This window comes from Ambystoma mexicanum, chromosome 6p (assembly GCF_040938575.1).
Source record: "Ambystoma mexicanum isolate Mex_15411 chromosome 6p, UKY_AmexF1_1, whole genome shotgun sequence".
NCBI classification, from domain to species: Eukaryota; Metazoa; Chordata; class Amphibia; order Caudata; family Ambystomatidae; genus Ambystoma; species Ambystoma mexicanum.
Genome location: NC_090935.1, coordinates 51,436,426 through 51,461,297, shown reverse-complemented (window position 1 = coordinate 51,461,297; position 24,872 = coordinate 51,436,426). Strand labels below are relative to the sequence as shown.

Sequence of the window (24,872 nt, the reverse complement as noted above, 5' to 3'; positions counted from 1 at the left end):
GGATCAAGGCCCGATTCGAATGTGTGGGGCCGCGGCTTCAAGCCGACCCTGCGTTTTTTTCCCGCACCGACGTTCTCCCCTGCCAGCTTCCTGGTCCCCGCCTTCCGGTTGCTTCCGTCCTCGTGACCGTAGTCAGCTGTACCTTCGCGTTGCTGCTCCGTGTCGCTCTTGTCCCTGGCTGACTCGCGCTGCTCTTCCACGCACCAAGAAGGGTGAGACTTCTGTGCACTACTCCGTCCGCCAACCCTCAACAAAATCCCTCAAAACAAAAAACGAAATCCTTCCTTCAGCACAGCGAGTTGTCGGCAGGGTCCCACTGCAGGACCGAGATGTCTCTGCAGACGGACACTGCCGACTATAAGGAGGCTCACCTCGCCCCCTTCCTTTGTTTCGCCCTTTGCGGGCTTTGGGGTTTTTGGCGCCGTTCCGTCCCCTTACCTCCCCTTTCCCAGGGGGAGGGGAAAAGGTTGCCTGAGGGCCCTGCAGCGGTTAACGTGCTGCCTCCTCCATTTTACTTCAGGTTTTTCCCATTGTCGGCGGCAATTCAAGACAGAACCTCTTGAGAAGTTCGCCAACCTCCTCGAAACTTCCCTTGCTTCTCGGAAGTTGCATCCTTTCCTGGAGGTCTGTGCTCCTCTTTGCGAAGTGCTCTGCTTTTCCGTCTCCGATCCTTCAGACCATTTCTGCGTGACACTCGCTGACCACGGCATAGACTTCCGCAGCGCTCGTAACACCAACGATTGTTCCTTCCTCCTAATAGACTCATTGTGCATCACTGCTAAACCTATTGGAGACGACTTCTCAAGCCTGCTTTATCGAAGTTACCCTGCTTCTCAGGCGCATTCCGTGGTTCCAGGCTCACGCAACCAATCCTGTTGCATTGCAACAATTGGGTCCTTTACTAGCCCAACGCGGGACTTCCGTTTGCACAACCTGCATTGCTTGCGTAGCGCATCAGAGACTCAACGGACTGAGTGAGAACTATACGGGCTGAACCCTGTCACTGGAACGTTGACCTAACTTATTTCCTTTTGGTTGCCAACTCCCCAGCAATCCATGTGATGTCATTACTCAGCACTCTACCATGAAGACTCGCTTAGCTCCAGCTGACCAACGGTTGCTTAACTGCCCATAAGGTATAGGGCACTGTTCCTTGTCGCTTGTAACATCGTACTTGAGTTTAGAAAGTCTTATAACAAACCTTGCTTTTTGAAGAGTGCTCATTCATGCATAAAAGCACATTTTCCACACGTCTCCTCCCTGAAGCGTCTCCCTTTTCACTGGAGTTCAGCGCTCTCCTTATCCAAACTATTTGCACTCCTAGCAACCTAATACGTCAGAGAACTGTAATCCCTCCCTTGCACAGATACAGCTGTTTCACACGCTCTGATACACTGCTCCAATGACGGTAGCAAATATCAATATATGTGACCTCATACAGAGCCGCTACTCAGACTATTACACAGAGGCCCCCCCCTCTTCTCAGCGCTGCTGTTGCCTCTCCTCATACAGCGCCCTGGGTGGGCTCTGTTCAGCGCTGCTCACCGTTTACCGTCCGGAGCACTGGGCGCCGGGCGGTGGGACTTACTGTTTGATGGAGAGCACTGGTTCCTCTCGTTTCCTGCTGCCCCACCCCCCAGGACACTTACTTGCTTTATTGGCCTTTCACCAGCACGCAGCCTGGTCCTTTAAAAAAAAAAAACGTTGCCAATGTAATAGACGCCTTTGTGCACTTCTTAGGTTCCTTAAGATGCTTTATTGCCAGTTCCTTAGTATAACCTATAGAGGATATAAACACTGGGTCCCACTACCCAGGCTAGAGGTCCCAACTGACTTTCTTGGAACCCTTAATCTGGAACCTAACACTCAGATGATCATTCCATGCCTGTCACACCAACATTCCTGTTTTTGTAGTCTGACAAACTCCATAGGCATCTACATTTTGTATGGTGACACACAGCACCTTCAGTGCACTGTCCCAGAGAAAACCTTTAGATTTCTCATAAGGTTTAATACCTTTTCTTGTGAACTACTGTTCCCAAGAATAGTAAAGTGAAATTGACTTTACTTACCTTTTCTCTTTGTAGGTCCAGCAGACCCCATTTTATGTGGAGTGCTGGGGTGTTACATAGTAGCTCCTTTCCCTACCTGCTCGTAACATTTTGTATGTCACCCTCACTACTTTAAATGGCTGGTGGCAATGGTTTAATTTTCCTACCATTGTGCTTTTCTACCGCAGGCTAAATCCTCAGCTGCAGTATAGCACCCATGGGTGACCATTTCTGTCAAAATGGCCCCAGTCGTCTTTTTTCACAATTTTCTGTTTGTGAGGTCTTTCTTGCATTTTACTCTGTGCGCCAAGCCAGGTTTGAGCCCTTTGTTCGGTTTGCCTTTGGTGGGCTTCAGTCCTAAAACCCGCCTCTGGCTCCAGTGTGTCTGGAAGAGCAGGAGGTGAGGGAGGTGCCCCAAACTCCTCTGTCATTTTGTCTTAAGGAATGCCTGAATGCACTCAGTTCTGATTGGCTGGCTGGCTGTTTCAGGACAGTCACCCTGCTGTTTGAGTGACAGCTAGGCTGTCCACGAATGGGAGAAACCTGCTTAAAAGTCGAGAGTTTTGGGACTGAAGATGGAGTCGACCACTGGGAAGAACAACCCGACAAAGGAACCGTGAATGAAACTTGCTCTATCCTCCTGGACCTTTGAATTGCCCGGTGAAGACGTGCTGCTGTGGTGAAACTCCTTTTGATGATTAACGAGAGAAGCTACGGTACGGACGACTTCGTCCCTTGGGTTTGTGGGACCAACTAACCTGAGATGAACTCCACTGGACCACCTTCCCCAACTGGCCTTACTTCTTTGCTGCTGCAGGAACCGAGGGCCAGAAATCCATAGAGTGAAACGTCTGTGATCTGGCCAGAAGCTCTAGGAGTCTCCCAGGGCCCATCAGAAGCAGGACGACTAGACGGAGACAAGAGGGAGGCGGAGGCTCGTGTACGCAGGATCTGCATCACTGCAACCAGACAGAAGCCAGCTGGACCACTCCAGTAATTTTTCTTGGACAAACTCTCTAACTTTGTGCAAGACTTTGCGATCTAAGTGCCTCAGCTCCATAGAGTGTGCTCTATAGACTGGCTGTCCTGCCTCCCTGCAGACTCTTCTATTCCATTTGACTTTGATTCTTACTGTCCCTCATAGGTGATAACTAGATGTTTAACTATTATTGCTGGGAAAGGTTTTTTATCTAGACTTCATTGGAGGATTTAAAGTGCTCACATGCTCCCAGAACCTGTTTTAACCTTTTTCCTTCCTTTTAACCTTTCTTTTCTGCAAACCTCTGAATGTACAAAGTATTCTAGCTTTGTGTTCTGCAAAAGTATTTTGAAGTAGATTTGATCGGAACATATATTGCTATTTTTAAAGAATGCTTATTTAAAAACTTCTGTTAAATAATTATTCATAACTGAAACCTTGAGTGTTACTTGGCTACTTGTATTGGTGGATTTCATTGCTACGGCTTTGCAGCTCACATTAACCCCTCTTGAGAAGTCTGGCTGCTCAGCCACACTACCAACTCGTGTAGTACAAGCCTATACCAACATGTGGGTTACCTGATACCAAGAGGACTAGGGATGTGTAGTCTCCCTCAGGTTTACTACATCAATTCTTGCCTAACAGTTACTTACCTGTAACTCCGGTTCTCCAGCATTGGTATCTCTCATAGGTTCACATGTGACCCTCGGACCTACCCCACATGGCTCGTCATTTGGCTTTTACTACTACGCATGTGCGCATGCTAAATCTGAAGACGCCTGACTGGGGCGGAGTTAAGGGAGGTGTTCCTATAGGCTGAGAGCAGTATGACCCATGATGACAGTACTAGAGCATAACGGTGACTGAAAGTTTCAGTTTAAACTGCTCTGTTAGAGGATTCCCAGGCTGACGGGGGAATATTCACAGCATGTGTATCTATGAAAGAAACCAATGCTGGAGAACCTGAGTTTACATGTAAGTAACGTATTCCTTCCTTTGGAATGCTTCCAAACTTGAATACCATTACCCCATGTCGTAACACAAAGGGTTCACATTATTTAGCATCATTCCAGCCCTTCAGTTAACAAGTTGTTCCGCCACATAAAACCAGGTGACTTTTGAGTTTCATTTTGAAACTCTAAAATTGGTGGTGCAGCAGAAGTGGGTTACTGGCATTTTATTTTCATGGCACCGCCAATCTCTTCATACGCCCCTAAGGAGGTGGTCGAAATAAGTCCTACAGTTCAGTCTTTCCCAACAAATGAAGCACTGATCACAGTAAATGAAAGGTCTTCCTGCTGCTGTTGTTCCCAATTACAAATTGACAATAGTTGCAGTGCCTTTGTGAATGGGTTCGGTTTTTACCATGCATTTAAGGGCTGGATTGCAGATAACAGTTGTAATCAAAGTTTAATATATTTGATATTTCAAACTGCACTGGCCATTTTGACAGGTTACCCTCCAGAGATTTTACAGAACTCGATGAAAACATTATTTGATCTACTCTAGTAGAAGCATCTTGTTTTTAGCATGCTTAAAGTCCATTCCATTCAGTTCCAGCCTCAGTCCACCACTCACTCTAGAATGTACTGCAACTGCAGGCAAAATGTTGACTTGTTTCTGTGCTCACTAACCAGACTGGGGCATTTGTCTTAACAGGACACTCTGGAGTACAAAAAGAAACAAAGACCTCTGAAGATTCGTATGTTGGATGGGACTGTGAAAACTGTGATGGTGGATGACTCCAAAACAGTCTGTGACATCCTCATGACAATTTGCGCCAGGATAGGTAAGAGCAAGGGAGGATTATTGGGGCCATGTGTGGCATGATGGGTAGGGAATTCTGCGTCAGACATTTTATATGAAGATCATTCCCTGCTGGGGAGGTGCTACGATCATGCGGATCAGCGAGCTGTAGGTGTTGATACGATTTTCAGTTTATCTTCGTAGGATGGGTTCAAAGGGCAGCATTCTGATTTCAGTTGGGTAGTTTGATTTGGTTGTCTGAGAATGTTCTTATAAATATGTTGCTGATGTTACAAGTTCTTAGGGCAATGTAGTGTGCTTGTTTACATGGCGTCTTTCCCATCCTGATGGGTGGGCCACACTGTATGCTCAGATGCCATCTTCATTGTATTTGTGGTATTTCTAACTTAACCGGGAAGCTAGAGGGTGCTCTTCATATCGGATGCATGCAGAGGGCTGCAAGTAGGGTGCTGAGGTAGCAGAGGAGTGTGGATGGGTGTGGGGAGCAGGGGAAGGTGGCATAATAAGTAGAGGCTCAGTAAAGCAATTGGAGAGATATTCTTAGAAGTGTAGGGCTTTCAAGGTTCCTCCAGAAGTATTGGATTGATGAGGCCAGTCTCAAATGTGGTGGTAATTTATTCTACATAACAAGATGTGTAGCAGGAAAGGGCCTGTTTCCTGGTTTTAGTTTTCTTTCTTGCAGTTCTGTTTCCAATCCTGTCTTCAGTATTACTGATTTTCTTGATCTTGTATTCTCTATGTGTATATAGGTCAATGTCATTCTGTCTGATGCTGTAAATAAATATAGGAAGCTGGTTTGGATTTGCTGCTAAAATGTTTTACCAGTGTCTTTGAAATTGCTAACCCTTAATTAACTGCCATTTGTTTATATAAATCTAAATGGCTTATTCCTGTGTGTATGTAGTTGAAGAAACAAAATGAACATGGAATGTAGATGGAGAAATTCTACCGCCACCTGGTATAAAGGTCTCATTTCAATGAATCCAAGTTGGGTGGGCAGTTTTAGGAACAGTGGAAAGATTTTTCATCTAGATATTTGTGCCATTTTCTGTTGCAACTACTATTTAATGCATTTTTAAATGAAGGCCATTGAATATTCCTAGTGAGTGCTGTGGTTCTATTTGAAATTTGAAGTAGGGAAGACTGGAGATTCATCATTCTGATTAAAAAATCAGTTCTAGATAAAATTCCAGGTTTTCAATTCTTTCCATATGGGAACAAGATTTTAGAATACAGCGGAGAGAGTAGAGAAGGGTGAATTGCAAAGCTGACGTACATGTACCTAGGAAATTTTACCACCAATTTGGGCTAATAGGATTTACGTTCCTAAATTCAGATTTACATGAGCAAAAATTGAGGCAACTGGAAGGAGTATATAGTGGAAAGGATGTGTAGCTATGCACATGTAGTTGTTGGTATGAAGAGTCTTAAGGACAAGGTATACAGCTTTGTACATCTCAAGTTTCAGTCACTTATGCCAGTGTAGAGAGTAAACCGCAGAAGAGATATGGTTGTATAGCTTAAGGTCAAATAGGAGCCTCGGTGCTGCTTAATGAATTGCCTTGGGGGGGAGGGGATTCCAAAAAGAGTGTTAGAACACTAGAGTTTACGGCATACAAACCAGTTCATAATGGCATTGCCACCGGGAAAGATGTGGCGAGTTCTCAAAGGAAATCAAAGATGGAAAAATCAGATTCGACTAGAAGTGGAAAATGAAGAGAATAAAGCAGAGTAAATCTGGACCCATCCCTTTTTTTCCGTTGTATATTTAGATTTGCGTTCAACAAAAACACAATTTCATCATACAATAAAACAATTAGTTGGATACGTTGAAATGATACAATGATAAGTCTGGGGGTCTCTCGGGATTGGAGGAGGGTGGGACTGCAAACGGAGGTATGGTGGAGGGAACATTGGCGCCAACAGGAACTTTCCAATAGAGCAGTTATAAGACATGAACTATAGACGCAAAGCCAGGTCATTCATTATAAGATCATATTTGCATACTCTCATAGGAGATTTAAGATTGTTTAATAAATTGGTCACAGACCCTTTGCATTTCCTAGTTTGAAGAGTGTCCCTTTGAGCGTCTGGGAAATATTGCTCAAATATTTGGCTTACAAAACAATCTTTAGTGAGTATAATGCAATAATGTGTACAAATGGCAACACTCTAGGAAACTAACTAGGAACACTGCTTGCTAACAATAAATGAAAAGGTCATTTTCTAAAGACAAGCTGACTGATACCTTCTGTACGTGTAGCGTAGTGGAAACATATAGCTCTAGTAGGTAGCAATGCATTGTTAACTTGGCGTCGGGTTTGTAGTACTCATTATTAGTGGCAGATTGAAAATCCACAACGGCCTCCTGTTCCTTGGTTCTGTATATAATTGTTTCAAGAGGCCAACTTAGTTTCCCTTACCCATTCCTCAACTGTGGTCGTGCTGGGCCTTCTGAACATTCAAAGTATATTCACCTTGGCAGTCATGAAAGCTGCAGCAACCCCTCTTGTTTTGTGGGGCTTTGAGGTCGAAATCTGAAAAATCCAAAACAGATGTGCAGTACGACTTTGTCCTCTCTGGGGATGTGGGTTCCCATATTCTCCACTATTTCTAATGATTTTCCTGAAGTCTGCCCTTAACGATTCAAAGGGGGGAGCTTCTAGGTTCTCTTTGAGATGCTCCACCTTTGTTATTCTTGAGTCCGCACCCAAAGTTAATGATTTGCAAAATGCTAGCTTCTTGGCGTATATGAAGGGTTAGATCTATATTAGCATGTGGGATTCCTCCCAGGTGTGCGCGATAGCTTTTAGAATCGGGTAGTTAATCTTATGGGAGGGTCTAAGGTAAAGATGCCATTAGTTCTTTTATATTTAGCCCAAGTGGAGACAATGTTTTGTACAATGTTGAGCAGCATGATAATATAGTTACATATTAGGCAAACATAAGTTCCCCATGCTAGTATTTGCTTGTAGTTTAAAGGTGTCAATTCTAGGTATAGTTCCTCCAAGTAAAGTTAGAGATCTTGAGTGAAATGTGGGCCATCAACAATTTCTGGGGATCAAAGGTAACCTAGAGAAGATGTACAGTAATTTTGGTGTAACCATTATTTTCACACACTGGGTTGTACCCCAGTGTGATACATTGAGGGTGGTGCGTTTTTGAACGTTAGTCATATTTTCGCTCCGGCCTCTTTGCGAGTCTCCTCTATGATGGTATCCAGCTCCTTATTTATTTGTATACCTAGATATTCGAGGCTTCTGGTGACCCATCTAAAGCTGGTCGACTGCATGTTATTTGATATCCTTGTTAAGGCCTCAGATGTATGCCATTTGAGAATTTTCCAATTAAGGAAATCGGTCATCTAATGAACTTGTCTGTGTGCAATAAAACATTCCCCGGCGGGCCGGATCAAGTGGTAATGGCTGTGGTCCCATGTTATTTAAGGGCCACCCGATCCAGTCGACCGGCAAGTGTGTTATTGCCATTGGAACGTGTTTTATTTTATTTTTTTAAATATAGGGTGCTGGTGGCAATCATTTTGTTTGAATAAACGGAATGCACTCTCATGGCGTCCCTTTTCTTCGAACAAATGCCCAAGATGGGCGCCATGGAAATGAAAGCAGTGTCTCCCGCTTCCATTTCCATGGCAGCTGGGGATACAGATCAGCGGCAGCAGTGGCGCTGTTGCCAAGGTGGGGTAAGGGTGTGGGGGGAAGCAAAGGTGGTGGGACGATGGCAGGCGGCTGCAAGCAGCCTTCAGGTTGCTTAGAACATAGGCTTGAATCTTGGAATCAACCAGTGAACCGAGCAACTGGATTGGCAGCCGTGCCCACCATTGGTGCTAATAATAGTGATGTAATCGGCATAGAGTAGTGCTTTTACTCCTGTCAGTGGAGCTGCCAGCTATAACTTGGCTCTGCCTCCCCACCGCTGCCAAGGGTTCAAGACAGTGTAACCTTGCTGAAAATGTTGGGGGGGGGTCATGACTGAAGAAAAGGTGCCCCAGCCAAATGAATGGGGACAAAATGGTGTGCCATGAAATTTGGGGGTGGGGGGGGGACAAACGTCCCTGTGCCCCCCTAAACTTACACCCATGTTTCAAGAGCAATCAGAAATCGCGCGGACTGCAGGTAGCCCTGTCTGGTGCTTCATAAAATGGGGAAGGAGTTGGATAGGAAGCCATTACTGGTTATATGCACAGCCGGTTTGTGAAATAGCAAGCTAAATTTATGCATTGGTCAAAATATTTCTATGGTGGCAAAAAGATATGACAATTTGACTGTTTAGCTCCTTCTCTTCATCCATGGACCAAATTAGTTTGGGTCTTTCTTGTATCCCTCCCACATTTCATTTAGAAGCAGCGTTCAATATTTTTTTTATCCAGCATTTGTAAGACAAAACCTGTCTGCATGTCATGGACCTCTGTGGGCTTTATTTTCTGTATTTTCATGTCTGACTTGAGGATGCAGATGTTAATGTCTGCTGTTTTTCAGAGGATTCTGGCAATCTAGGAGATAAATGCTGCTTTCTCATTAGGAGCGTATATTGAACCTATCATCACCCCGTTCTTCAGTTTCAATTTGACTAATATCACCTGGCCTGCTCCTTCTCGTCAAGTTTTTCAAAACACTGCAGAGGGGAGAGGCATTTTGACTGACGGATGAAGTCCCAACATCCTTCCGGCGAACCGTGCGCGGTATTCGATTCACTGGCACCGAGTTGGTACTGTGGCTTGCTTCCGTGGGGGCCAAGGTTTTGAATGGTAAAATTGATCTGCAGACACGCCTTGCCTAGTTTAGTGGAGCGTTACACTCTCTACTCTTTCTGTGTGTTCTTACAGCGGTTTTGTTTTCTATATGCAAATGACAGTACCTAGCACGCCCGCCTTACAAAGGTTTTCAAACCCCCTAACTAATAACACTCACACTCCAATGTTGCTCAAGTATGATACCATGATTCCCAATCTTGTGGTTGCGTTGCTAATCTCCAATGGGGATCGTCTCTCTGAAGATAGGAGGCAGAGAATCGACGCCAAGCTAACTGAGATGCCTTCTGATATCAGTAGTACTCCTGATAAGGCTACTGATGTGTATAAAATAAGCCAGGAACTGGTTCAACAAGTAAATATATCAACAGCCACTGGGGCAACTAAATCTGAAAACCACCCAGAAAGTAGTTGTGAATCTTTGATGCCGACTTGATGAAGAGGGAACTAAAAGCAACTACGATCCTACCTTACATTCTCTTAGACTCTGAGAGAAACATTAATCCCTAGTCCTGGAGGTAATCTAAGGCTATAATCATTGAGTTAAACAAATGCAATGTTCGTTATGATTTTGATGTATGGTTGGATCTTCTGCATTCATTTGCTAAGACATCACTCCTTAAATACTGAAAAATGTTGTCAAATAGACCCTAACGTATCACCTGTGGTTCATTCTATCATTGATAAAGTGAATAGCTCCTGTCAGACAGACTTATCACTTAAAGTGGATAATTATTTACAAACTATATTGGATATGTCAGCTTGTCCGAGTTTCAAAGTAACGTTGTCACTGAAAACAGTACCATATGGTTCAGTCCATTGTAAAAAATTAGCTACCACAGGACTGTAACTTTTTATCTTCCGCTGCTGTTGACAAAGTTGAACCATGTCTGGATGGCACACATGGGTCTATGAATATCAGACCCAAACTGCCCAATTCAGAGTCTGCGATTAAGAAAATCTCATATGACAATGCCCAAAAACAGATCCATTGGAGATCTGGTATTTGATCATAGGAATTTCACTATTACTAATGTTGAGAAGCCATGTGAGAGAGAACCAAGAGAAGCCTTACAAAACAAAGTACTGGCATGGCTTTGTGCAAGATCTGGGCCAGGGTTTAGGATGCTTTATATTCCTTATGACTTTGTAGATGATGGCTTTTTGGTTACTTTGACAAAATGCCTGATACAAGCTGGTGGCAGCAGTGTGATTTATACCTTTTTTTTGTGATCTTTTTCATGTGCACATTTGCATTTACATATATGGTAACCCCTTTCCCAGTGAAAGCTGCTTTTTTTGCAGGCAAGTGGACTTTGTATGTGAGCCAGAGGAGGGGGCTGGCAAGATTATTCAAGATTTAGGCTGGGCGCTAGCCCAAGCCCACCAATGGTAACGATCTGTAACACTCAAACAGCCCAGGGTTGTTCTAACCTGGAGAACCACTTATCACATTCTTTCAGCAATAGATTTTTGGACACCAGAGGATGTGGACTGTCCAGTTCTAGAATCAGGCCTTGCTGACAGATTTTATGAGGCCACCCTAGTTATTGTTAACAGGGAACTCTTGAGAGGTTAGCCAAAATCAAGGTAAGTAGAGGGTAGTCAAAGCTATTCTCAGGAGGGTGTGAGTGGTGGCAGGGGTCCACAATGAGTCCACACAGTGAAGCACACAATTTAATTTAGACAGGAATATATACTAATATTTATTCTAGGCCTTTGCGCTAGCATGTGATATTGTTACACAATACTCAATAATAAAAGTATAAACATTCAGCATAGGCTCTTAAAATGCATTTCAATTACTTAATGAGAGGTAAATAAATTAATCCAGTAAAGATGGCACCAAGTCACAAGTGAATTTCCCTAACTTCAGCAGCCCAATCCCTGAGGAGATGGCCTAGTGCCCAAAAGTCGCAGGGGCCGCAATGCTTCTCCCCAGAATGCAACCTCTGTATGTAAGTTACTGTAGTTGATGAGTTCAAAGAAGCTATTCAACAAGGCTACTAGGTAAGTAAGCTGTGTTCTTATCTTTTAGATTGTACTACCCAGGGTTGACAACCAAAAGACAGTGGAATGGAATGTTAAGCTATAAAGGGACTGGTTTCCAATGCTACCTTATGGGAAGACTGGTGGAGAGAAATGCTTTGCTTACTTACCCCCAGGACTCGGATGGGTTGACTGGTGTCGCTGGAGGTTGGCGTTCCTGCCGTTGGTTCCAGTGACAGTAGCCCAGGGGCTGCGGTTCAAAGTTTCTTCTGGTCATGTCCAGATGCAACCCCTGGTGATGAAGAAATGCAGGATTCACTGATGCAGACCTCTTCAGGATGCTTCACATGACTGGGAAGGCGCGTTCCAGTGATGTCTACTGCACACAGACGGCAGGTGTCCTTCCAGTCACTGCTGAAAAAGCTTCTCTATGCCTGGATCCCTATAGGTTGGGTCAGACGCGCGCAGACACTCCTAGCCTGCAAAAGCATCAGAGTTCCCGGACAAGTGCATGATCTTATATGGGATTTCCTGACCTTGCAAGGCAAGCGAAAATCCTGTGTCATGGCCATTTTTCAAGGGACCAGCCATGTGTAGTAGCCATAGGCGGTAAACGCGATTGTTCACACTAGAAATAAAACAAATTGTAAAAGTATCTGCTGCCACCAGCTTGTCTTAAGGCACATATAAAAGTAACCAAAAATCCATAGTGTAAAAAGCTAGGTTGATTCAAAAGGGTTCCCATTCCACTGCTTTGTAAGATACTGTGTGTAATGTTAACAAGTTAGCAGATTTAAAATATAGAAAGGGAAACATAGTTTCCTAGTACTGGTAGTCTGGAGGACTGTTCGGGTTCCTCATAACAAATTAACAAAATGCAGGGTAAGTGAAGCTGAAGGCTTTACTTCTCCTCAAAGGTCCAAAAAGCCAAAGGTTGGGTGTCCACAGAAACTAAGGTGGGAAAGTTGCCAAAAGGGAAATCTTTAACACCTGGTGGATTGTCCAGCCCCCTTTTGGGCTACATCGCTGCAGCAGTTGTCATGAGCAGAGCCTGGGGACTTGGAAGATATTCAGCTTATTCCATAAGACGCCTGTCCTCACAATATCGGCCATCTCAGTTCAAGTGAATTTGTGTTGGTGCTGCTTCTGTTTTCACCACCTGATCACCGGTCTCCACCCGACGGTGGAGAACTCCACTGGAGCAATCTTTCTGCCTTCCCGTGTGATGTCCTGAAGGATCTGCACTACTGAAATCTGCATCTTTTGTTCTTTTGGAGGTAACTGTAACAGCCTGGTGAGAACTCTGAACAGCTCCTAAAACCACTTAATTTATTTTATTTATTCTTATATAGCACCCAATACCTTGAGGTACAAAGGCACTTTACCTGAAAGGTTACAGTGATAGAAAACAAAAGTGCTTACAGTTAAAAATTAATACAAAAGTGGGTAAGTACATGGTGCCGGCCACATGTTACGTGGCGGGAGCAGGATATACAAATACCACGGCATAGTGGGCAGATAAAATGGTGCCAGCTTCCTGTTGCATGGCGGCAACTACATACATAAACTGGGTCATAGTCAGATGGCATGTATATGGTGCCAGCCACTTCCTGCATGGCAAGACATATATATGCAGGGTCCTGGTCAGTGAGCAAATGCATGGTGCCAGCCACATGTTGCATGGCGGCAATGTGCACATATAATCTGGTCATAAACTGTGCCCATTCTAGAATATGTGGGGGAAGGCATTTAGGGGTGCATGGAAAAACGTTGCCTGCCTGGTGACTTTTTCCCAGGGGACATTATCAGATGGAACCCGCTCACTCAAATGTATAGTGTGAGAGCTGGGACCAAGTTTGCTGCCCTCTTCTGAGCGATGCGGACCACACAGTAGCACTTCATTCATTTGAATCTGAATTTCTTTGGAAAATGGTAACTGACAGATTCATGCAGGGATCACCAGTGCTCCAAATAAGATTTGAAATTGGAATAATTTGCTCCCTATTTTGAGTTGTCGGTAAAAGGAATTTGTACTGTGTTAAAACAATAGTGCTCCCCCCTTTAAGTTGCAAGACAGTCTGCGACCTATCTGAATTCCCTTTTACTTGCCGTATTGTTTATTTGTTTAAACTAGCTTCCCATTGAGTGTCTATTTATGGCGTCACTGGCAAAGTAACACTTTGGAGTGGCCCCTGTGGAGCTCCAAAGACTCTGTGGCCTGGTGCCTTGAAGGGCCTCTGTAGTCTAATTCTCGTCTGCAGGTCACCCTACATGGCTTCCTGCATGGTCCACTAGCTTGTCAGATGTTTGTATATTTCTAGAAGACTCCATGCTTCTTCAGCCTATTTACATTTCAGGGAACAGAAGCTAGCTTCACGCTTTTCCCCTTAAACTTGCAACCTGGTTTTAGAAGTCCATTGTGACTTAAGGGTGGTTACTCTGGAAGCATGAATCCTACTGCATGGCTGTGAAGGGCCATGGCCTTTCTGAGATTGAATTGGGAGTGTAGAGTATCCACGAGCGGATATAGATTGATTTATGATGGGATTTGGGTATTCATGACTGAATCCACAACCCAGAGTATTAGCCTGGAAAAAAGTCCACGAGTTTTGAATGTAGGTGACCAAAATGTTTAAATTAGATATTTTACATGATTTAAGTCTGGTTAATGATTCAATAGTGGTGCTGGAAGCAAGGTTGCAGGGCTAGAGGAGCAGTGCTTTAATTGCAGGGGGGCACTGGACCATATTTCTGATTAAATGAAATGCCCTTAATGGAAGGGTTTAGTAGAAAATGAAAAGATTGCAAGAGAAGTGTGCTGAATTTCAGATTTGTACAGTTCAAAGGCAAAGTAGAGTGTTTTTCGAAAACCTGGGGAGAAGCATTGAAAGGAGATATGAATACTTTTTAGCCAAACATGCAAATTCAGACAAACCAGGCCCATTCTGTGGCCTGAGGGCTAGCAGACCTGTCGGTGAATAACTGCAATGCGGAAGCACTGTTCTGGTCAGGAGTCCATAAGCTAAACCGAGGCAAGGAATATTGAGATCTGCCGCTTTGCAATGAATCGTGCCAAGGCCTAAGAGGTTGCTTCCTGAATTCAGCCTTGACAGTACCATAGGAAGGAATTCAAAACATTGAGGAAATCCTTACATGAGCTTATTGACCAATCAGCGCTGCAAAATGAATATTCTCTAGAAGAGCAGGGGTTAACTGGTTGCACAGCTCATGAGTTTGTTCATGAAGCTAAAGCAGACAGGCTCTTAATATGCGGGGGCTTTTTTTTTTATTTCTGGCTTTCCAAAGTAAGGTATAGAGGCTCACTATTGGCTAGGCTCTTACTGTTGGATATTGTTTTCCAGCACCCTGGTGAGGGATATAAAACCATCTAAGTTTCAAACAAAAAAAAGAACAACCTCTCTAAAGTGGTAGCTGTAGCAGAGGATGGCTGGTAATGAAGTATACACATTCCCCATACTCCCACCCCCCCCCCCCCCGAGACACCCCACTGGTATATTTGAAAAATATACTTCATTGTAAATTCACACCTTGAATATCTACGTCAAGTATGTACTATGGTTACCCAGAAAGCATAGCAAAGCAGCGTATGTATAAAGGCAGTAAAAAGGACATAGACCGATCCTGCCTTCTCTTCAGCTTAATTCACGCCTGCTGTCTGATGGTAGACTCGATGCATTGAAGGCATCTAAGGCTCTAAGGTGAGGAGAGGAAAAAGTAAACCCTAGACAACGCTAAAACACGTTTCCAAGTTATGTCATACGTGGACTGTTTATATAGCAGAAACAATTCTCTAAATGCAGCTCCTAGAGGGAGGAAAAGGTGTTGACGCTTTCTCAACAATACTCACAGTTCCACCTGAAAATAGGATTAAATGAGTTGCTCAATTTCAGACCCATAAGGCAGGGCTCATAATTTGCCCTCAATGACTCTTGGCCAGTAAGAAAGGGTGTGCTGTGTGTATGTGTAGAACAGAGGTAGCTAGTGACTAGTAGCTTGCAACTTGACATTTTTACCCCTGCATAAGCTGTCATTACGCTCGTAGAAATTAAATCCAAAGGTAAACCCCAGTGGTGCACAGTACAATTTTTAGTAGGCTATAGTGTAATGATTTAAATGTACATACAAAATATTTGGTGAAGCTAAAATGCCAGTCACTTGGTATAGAAATCCATGGACCTGAGGAGAACCCATGAAAAACGTTAGTGGACAGGTAAGGAACGTCCAAAGTCAATTTAAAGGAGTTTGTAAATGCTGGTAAAAGTTCCATATAGAACTGGAGAAATCCAATAGGCAATGCTGAGGATATGGTGAAAAAGGGTTCAGGCCCTGTTTTACTCTACACAAGCAGAAAATGGAGCAACTAACCTCCCAGTTCCAGGTTTGAGACGCACCAGCCAGAGAAAGAAAGAAAAGCCTGATTCAGGCTAATGTAAGTTGATGGTGAACTGTAGTTGAAAGGGGCCTGGAGGAAACAGATCAAGTATCCACAACCTAGTCCCCAGGGATCCCGGACTCAAGTGGCCAGTGAAAGACCATTGCTTTTGGACCCCGACCCTGACCCTGGGGGTGGACAAGCAAGGGAGGATCACCTGGGTTAGGGGTCCTGAGTGGGGGAGAAGCATCTGATGGTGAGGCATGGTTTCCTCTTTGTCCACAACCCATCTAACCTCTATCCCCACCTTATTTTATGGGAAACTACAACTCCCATAATTGCTCTGCACTTCACACTGACAAGGCTACTGAGCCGAGGAAGATGAGGAATGAGGCAGTGGCTTGCAGTGGTTCTGTCCCTCTAATGAGAACAGAAGTCTTGCACGTAATCCTAACTACAGACACACCTGCAACTTGTTAACACTCCCTGTCGGGATAAAAGGTGGGGCGCATAGGCACACAGAGCCAAGCTGGGTACGAGAAAGGATAAGCTTGTCCGGGGCTGATGCAAACCAGGCTATTTAAGTTGGAAGGCCAAGGGGCAGATCAGCAGTTGCGTAGAACGAGAGAGAGCCAGGCGAGAATTCCATACTTTTGAGAAGATTGAAACCAAGAGAGGAGAAAGAATATACCTTCAAAATACTTCAAGGCGGCCCGCTACCCTCCCGAGTGAACAAGAGTTGGGGAGGAGCAGATTAGGTATTAACGGCTTTGACTAATACATGAAAGGCGTTGAAGAAAGAAGCCCAATTAACACAACCAGTTTGTGTGCGACTGTAATAAGAGTTGAAGGTTGTGCGTGTGCCAGTAAAATGCATGAAGGAAAGGACAATTGCTGAAGCGTAATGAATGTATACAAAGTAAGAGTGTTCCTACGAGGCAGAATCGCACATTCGAAAGACTCAAATGTTTGAAGTTGTGATAAAGCGAGTAACGAGGGCAAGAAAGTACCCACAATCCTGAATGAGCATTGATAAAGTGAAAAGCAACATGGTCATTTGAAAGGTGCCAAGAGGGCAAAGTGAAGAAATAGTAATTGTAAGAAACTACAAGTAAGCACGAAGCATTAGTGTTGAGTTGATGAAGATTATCAAATTGTTTTAAAGAGAAGCATTGGTCTTGCAAATTGATGAAGGTTTTCAAATTGGTTAAATATAGGTTGAAATGGTCATTCAGAGGTATACATAGAATCCTTGCAGTATGCCGAATGTAGTGTGAAAAGAATCACATACTGGCATGATCCCTTTGTAGGGAAGACTGTGTTGAGTTATGATATAGGGAAAGTCGAGAGTTGAATTGTGCATTTATGGCAAGGCGTACAAAGCCTAAAGAATTTATAGAACTGTCAAAAGCTTGAAGCCCAAGCCTGAATTGTACCAGTAAGCCAAAGTGTGCCAGACTGATAGAACTGTACCAGCCACCTATCCTTTCAAGAAACTCCCAAGACCCTGTGCTTCTGAACGTGGGGAAGGGAGTTGTTACCAAAGCCATTCTGACATTTCTTTTAAAACACTATTTTTCCTTTCGATAACCCCTTTACACATTTGTCACTTGAGAAGGAGGGGCAAGGTTAGGTTTTTTCTAGAATAGGCCTTTTTTTATTTGGACTGGACTGACTGGAACTTGTTTGTTAATTGTTTAATGGTCGAGACCACTCCCATTCTATAATTGGGGCCAGTTAGGAATTCTCCTAACCTTAACAAATATAAAAATAAAGGTTTTTAAAACTTACATCTATTGTGTTTGCTGTTGATACCATGCCTTCCTTGAATGGCAAAAACGACCTTCTTTCTCAGGTTTTTGCAGCATCTGCTCACCCAAGTATTTGCACCATGGACCAAACGACTATGCAAATGACCCAACAGAAGAGGCATATCCAGGAGGGAGGCCCACCAGCTGGGAGCTGAAAAAATCACTGAAAGGGCCACACAAAAGGCATAGGGACCAGAGCGGACAAAGAGGTATCTTGTGGAAAAACTGGCCAGCCAAACAGCAGAAAGAAATCATACGTCGAGGCACTGCCCCCAGGATGCTAAGACAGGAAATTGTTGAAAAATGGCTAGTAAGCGTCCCAACATGAATCGTATCTAGTCCATCCAGTGAGGACGATCGGGGGGAGAAAGACACCCAGCCCAGGAAGGACCCCCAGCAGCCAAAAGAGGAAACTAGAACTAAGGAGCAGGAACCGCGGCATACTCCATATGAATAAACCTGGTTCTGAAAATCCCACTGCATGGCTTTGTGGCAAATCCTCCAAAAATGCAGGAAAGTAAACCAGCAGAATCTGGGCAGACTTGAGGAATGCCCTGGTTGTGTTAAGGCTGAGATCTTGTAAGTGGTTTGGAACCTCTTTCCGCATAAAGGGAGAAGCCTGACACAATTCTAGTGACACAAACCCAATTCTTGTTCCCTTCTCCTGACAAAATGTCTGTGCAGACCACTATCTACTCATGCCACGCCTCAAATGGTTGCTTGCCAGTCCTCTTTTGTGTTTCCGAATAGTGGTTAAGGTGGATTTTCAGAATCTACCCTGACTTTACATTCCTAGAGGTCAACCGATTCTATATGGTGAACAAAGACAGGGATGTCGAGCCAAATCCAGTCAAGGTTGAGTAGTAGGGCAGTTGGGCTTAGACTCAGAAGGCTATCAGTTGTCTAGGGCTACAATGAGACACACCGAGCACTTACATCAAATTAGACAAAAGTACAAAAACATACAATTAATCATTAGGCCCTTAAAACACACTCCACGCATTGAAAATCCAGGTAAGTATTACAACGCGTCTTCTATCTTATACATATGTACATTCTCTATTGGGGGGGGGCCTTCTGCTAACAGAACACCAACAATTTACCCTTAGAAACAGTTATGCAACAGTTAGAAAACTAACCATGTAAATGACTATTGATGGCAAAGCAGGTGAGACAAGTGGAACAGTAATTTAGAGCCAGTTTGGACAGTTAAGGAAATTGGAGCGAACACTCACAAAACATCCTAAGACAAGGTAATTCCAGCCTTGCCTAGTAATGAGGCCTAGTGCCCAAAAGTCAGAAGTTGCATAATGTATACTTTGCAGGTGAGTTTATTATTGGATTGCAAACAAGAGCTGCCAAACCTAACTGCTGCGAGTAAACGTTCCAGAAGTGGAAGTAAAAGTTCTAAAAATATTCTCTCCAAATCCAACCACCGGGTGCAGGAAAAGGTATGTAAACTCACTTCCCCTTATTCTGATTTCTTCCTCAATTATTTCATGGGTTCCTAAATCCACTGGGCCCACTTCTGTACTCTGTGTGGTCGAGGGAGGTCCAGGTGCTGCAGGCGCATAAGTCACATTCAGCATTTGGATTGGGTCCAGCTAGTTGGCCGTTGGGCCCTTGCAAGATGGTCCAGGGATTAGGATAGCTGGAGAGCCTTTGCACGATAGGACTACGTCCGCAGGACCGTTCATCTCCAGTGCCACGCTGAAGACTGTCCCAGCAGTAGTCCCCACAATCAGGTGGCAACAAGCGATCCTCCTGGTGTGAACAAAGTAGACAGCCCTGATCATCTTTTCTTCATTATAGGAGGCTGAAATTGCCGGAATAGACATTTTGTTACACAAGCTTAAGATCCATCAAGTTCCAAGGATGCACTCTCAATGGGACTGCTGCAGCGAGGTGGCCCAGGAGACAGCTAGTTGGTCCACTGGGTTTTTCCGTGACACTTCTGAAGGCTCAGCACGCAAGGATCCTCGATCTGGGATTGCAATAGCGTTCAAGCATTGACTAAGGCCCTTCTAGGGATTAGGAGAGCAGAACAGGGCTTCACCGGGACTTGGCTGGTTTCACTGCTGGTCAGCTGCAATGGCCACCCTCGAGTCTTATGCGGCTGCAATTATTTGTAGAGGTCTTGGCTCCAATGATCTGTTGAACAGCTGCGGGAGTCCTCCTTTTATCCAGGATTTGAACTGTTGCCAAAGGATCTGCACTATTCAAACTGGAAGATGCTGTCCAGTTATGGATAGCAACTGGCTACACATTCTGCTCAGCAACAGACATAATGTGTCTCGGTTAAGGACTGGGCCCAAACAGACTCGGCGCAAAAATCCAGCCACACACACACCACTTTGCCTAGGAAAGCAGGAGCTTTTCACATATTGCAATTTCAGACCCGAGAGAGAAGGAAGGCCAAGCAGCAAAATCGGCCCAGGCAGGCGATAATTCTTGTGGCACTGCCATTTTAGAGTATATGGTATTCTTTATGGAATTATGTGGTCAAATACAAAAGTGCATGAGAATTTTTTTCTAACACTGTAAAAATACCCATATTGTCCTCCCACGTATTCCTCATCTTTAGACATGTTGTCCCCGCTTCAGAAAATATTTTTCGGCAGAATGCACTGTGCGTCGATTGCATCGAGTCGAAGGCCTCCGTCGAGGATGTCATTAAAGGCATATATAGCACGCACAGCACCCATTAGCATCAGTTCTGTTTTTCTGCGACCGCTTTGAAGAAATCCGGCACGTCTTTTGACGTACTTAGTTAATCTTCGACATCGAGATGTCTTCAACATCGACGCCGACGACTCCGAATTCCGGTTTTAAAAAGTGCTGGGATTGCGGATCAAACATGTCTGACTGATCTGCACCGTATCTGTTTGTGGTACCTCAGAGTGGACAATGATACCACCGTCTGCTCGAAGTGCCAGTCTATGACTAGAGGGCCTTCAGGGAACAGAAGGGGAAGTTGAAGGTAGGCAAAATCCCTAAGAAATCCCCTAACCGATCTGTAAAGCATTCGACTGGTGAGTAGAAAGGAGACTATCCTCTGAGGACGAAGGCCAAACGGTCCCGATCGAGGAGTGGCTCACAACACTTCTTCGTACTTGAAGAAAGCGAAGAGGAGGTACCGTAGGTCGCCTTTGTTGACTTAGTCGGACACTTCCCCCGAAAGAGTTGCTTGCCCAACCAAGAGATCCTCTGGCTGAGTGCGAAGCCTTCAGGGGGTGAAATGCTTTTTCTTTTGATGAAAGAAAACCTAGCCATGCTCCTACCAAACCTTCGAAAGACGCCGGAAAGGAAAGGTCTCGTCCGAAACCTTGCATGCTCTGGAGCCTGGGAAAAAGGCCTGATCCACATCGGGAGCCTTCTAGGCCTCGATCTGATGTTTCAATGAAGGATCACTCGAGACATAAGCACAAGTAGAGGTCGTCGACACCTTCGACATCTTTGACACCTACCAAACGCTCGATGCTGAAGACTTCGGCGCCATCTTTACCAGCTCTGCCGCCAACGCTGAGCGCACCTCCCAAACCAATGGCGCTGATAAAGAAAACCTCATCTACCACTACAGCCTCAAAGCCAATTCTGCCAATCTACAATTCCTGAAAAAAACTGTTGCACTGCCTAAGAATGACTAAGCCTTTCTTCAATTTATGAAGAACAGGAACAGTCTGATGAAGAGGCTCCATTTGGCCTGCAATATGGTACGCCCAATGTACCAGTGAGTTTCATTGCAGAAGAGTCCAGGATGAAGGACATTTATGAAAATGTGCAGACTGCAAGTGGGGTAGATACCTCTCTTGCACTAGAGGCTGGGAAGCATGCGGATGCATCCTATAGGCAGCTCATGTCAAAGGTGGTGGATTACATGGGTTGGAGTAGGCCTCCATTACCATATGATTAAGACGACCTTAATGACCTTCTTGACAAAGGTCCACAGTCGGATCCAATTTTACCATTCTATATAGCATTGCAGAAAAGGGTGGCTAGGAACTGGGAGACTCCGGAGACCAATTTGGGACAAACGTAACTAAGAAGTACCACCCTTCCAGTAGCGACCCCGACTACCTGTCAAAACACCCCACTCCGGAGCATCTGGTGGTGCAGGCTGCTACTGCAACATCAAAACAAGCAGCGTACCCTACCATCCCTCCTGAGAGGGATGACAAATGCGTAGATGGATGGGCAAGGAAGGTATTCTCTGCATGGAGCATGGCACAAAAATCTGCCAACCCCATTTGTACCCTCGCAATGTTTACGTTCACTCTAAAGGAGTGCATTTCCATGGTGGCAAAGCACATTCCCAAAGGGGATGAAATAGACAGCTTCTTAGCCATTGTTGGAGACGGCAAAGAGGCCATGTGAGAGTCTCTTCAGTCAGGTTTGGATTCTGCTGATGGCATCAGCAGAGCCATGGCTTTCAGCACCATTATGCGCAGGTTAGCGTGGTTGATAAAGTCTGGTTTTGCACCGAATGTGCAGTCCAAACTTCTCAACATGACCTTTGAAGGGTCTCCCCTTTTTGCCAACAAGGGTAACAAGAGCCTTGAGAAGTTACAGACCTAAAAGGCATCTACCAAATCTTTAGGTGCTGCTATTAGGCAACCTCAGCCTTTTCGTCCTAGTGGACAACCTTGGAGGGGTAGATCTTTTCGCTACTACTCAGTTGTAAGTGCGAGAGGAATGGCACGTCAAAGGGCCAGAGAAAATGTCCTTGTGGTGGACGAGGTAGAGGTGCAAAGCCAGCTCAAACAGCAGCCTCCTTACCTGCAGCCACTGCATCAGCCGCCTCAAAACATCTGAGGTTGTGAGTCACAGTTCACCAGTGGAGGGCAGACTGTCTCAGCATCTGGAGGAATGGCAAAACATTATTTCGGATACTTGGGCTCTAGAAACCGTAGCCCACGGTTACTGCCTTCCTTTTATAAGGCGACATCAGAACAATCCACTGAGGAACCATTCTGAGGATTCCGGATCCGTTCCTTGTGCAGGAAATGTTAACCCTGATAGAGAAAGTGCTATAGAACCAGTGCCTGTAGCGGAGAGGAACACGGGATGGTACGCCCCTTATTTTTTGATACCCAAGAAGGACGGAGCACTGAGACCCATCTTGGACTTAAGATACTTTAATAAGTTCCTCAGGAAGGACACGTTCAAAATGGTCACACTTTCTCAGATCCTTCAGGCCCTCCAACTCCAGGATTGGTTGGCGTCATTGGACCTTCAGGATGCTTATTTTCATGTGCCAATTCATCTCAAGCATAGAAAATACCAGAGGTTCGCAGTTGACTGTTATCATCGATTTCGAGTTCTGCCATTCTGGCTAACCTCCGCTTAAGGGTTTTCACCAACCAGATGGTGGTGCTGGGAGCGAGTCTCAAGAGGGGAGAATCCATATCTACCCCTTTCCGGACGATTGGCTGTCCAGGGCACATTCTCCCGAACAACCCTGGGATCATCTCAATGTCACCCGCCACTCTTCAGACTGGACTTCTCCCTCAATTACTAAGTCCCATATGACCCCTCAAAAGCTCCAGTACATCGGAGCCTTACTAGATATATCCTTGGAGAAGAGCTTGCCACCTGAGGTGAGGGTTCAAGACATTCTTCAGCTTCAGATGATTACCCAGTTTCAGAATGGCCAAAGTCTACATGACTTCCATTGTTTTGAGGTTGCTCGGCCTCGCTGTATCCTGCATTTTTCTGGTGCCAGAGACCCGCCTGAGATCCCTTCAATAAGCTACAAGAACTCAATGGTCCCAGTTATGAGAAGATGTCGGACCTATTTCAGGTTCCAACCAGGGAGAACACTTTTGGGAACCATGGCCGGAGAGAACAGTAGTGATGGATGCCTCACTCACGGGGTGGAGAGCCCATGCCAATGATCTGACAGTCACCGGTCGTTGGTCTCCATCGGAGTCCAAACTACATATCATATCGGAGCTGAGGGCAATCAGACTAGCGCTGAAGGCCTTTCTGCCCTCTGTCCGGGGAAAGAGTGTTCCGATGACAGACAATGCAGTGGCCATGTACTACCGCAACAAGAGAGGTGTAGGGTCACTACCACTTTGCAGAGAGTCAATGCAGCTCGTGTACTGGGCAATTCAAGAAGGAATCTCTGTATCTGCAGTTCGCCTAGCTGGAGAGCAGAACACGGTGGCAGATGCTATGAGCATGCAGAGCAGTCTCCCACAAGTGGGAACTAGCTCAGGAAGTCCTAAATGGGATCTTCACCCTTTGGGGAACCCCTCAATTAGATATTTTCGCGACCAGGGTCAACTGTAAGTGCGAACGGTATTGCTCCTGGGAATTTCCCCCAAGAGGTAGCTCTAGGAGACTCGTTCATATTTGACAGGGAGTTTCCACTCCGATATGCATTTCCTCCAATCCTGTCATTCCTCATGTGATCAGGAGGTTGAGATCGTTCGGGAAACACATCCTAATTGCCCCGGATTGGGCCAGGGGAACGTGGTACCTGGATCTTCTGGACATGTCATCTGTCCTACGAGGGGTCTTCCACAAAGAGAGAACCTTCTCTCGTGAGGAGGGTCGGGTTCTCCATCCAGAGGTCAAGACACTCAACCTTCACGCTTGGTTTCTGAAAGGCTGAGATATAGAGAGTGGGACCCCCCGGATGGCCAGCAACAAAGTCTTTGTACCGTTGGAATACATTCTGCTACTGGTGCAAAGAGAAGAATGTAAATCCTTTTTTATGTAAAACACTGGATGTTTTATCCTATCTTCTATCGTTAGCTATCATTAGCCTATCTGGGGCTCCAGATTGGTACTATTAAAGGCTACTTGGCAGCGCTATCCATCTTTAAGCACTTGTCAGAGGATTGTTCCTACATAAAAAATTCCACTGGTGACACAATTTCTAAAGGGACTCACCAATGTGGTCCGCCCCTCCCTTCCCCTTTCCAGGTTCCAGTGTGGGACCTTAATTTGGTTCTAAAATTCCTAATGTGCGCACCTTTTGAATCTCTAAACTCCTGTGCTTTACAGTTGTTAGAGCTAACCATAGAATGGTTTTAAAGGTTAACATTATCATCAGCCCCTGAGGTGAGCGAGTGGCAGGCACTTTCGTCCAAGCCACCCTTTACTA

The 24,872-nt window shown here is 45.0% G+C and overlaps 1 protein-coding gene across 2 annotated transcripts in view; it reads left to right on the top strand.

The window, feature by feature from the left end:
* The window catches only part of TLN1 (talin 1), a 1,223,782-nt gene that overhangs the window by 399,699 nt on the left and 799,211 nt on the right, over window positions 1–24,872 (top strand). For both annotated transcript variants that reach the window (XM_069626724.1, XM_069626725.1), the window contains exon 5: window positions 4,690–4,819. In XM_069626724.1, the coding sequence (XP_069482825.1) occupies window positions 4,690–4,819 (130 nt within the window). The remainder of the gene's footprint in view (window positions 1–4,689; window positions 4,820–24,872) is intronic.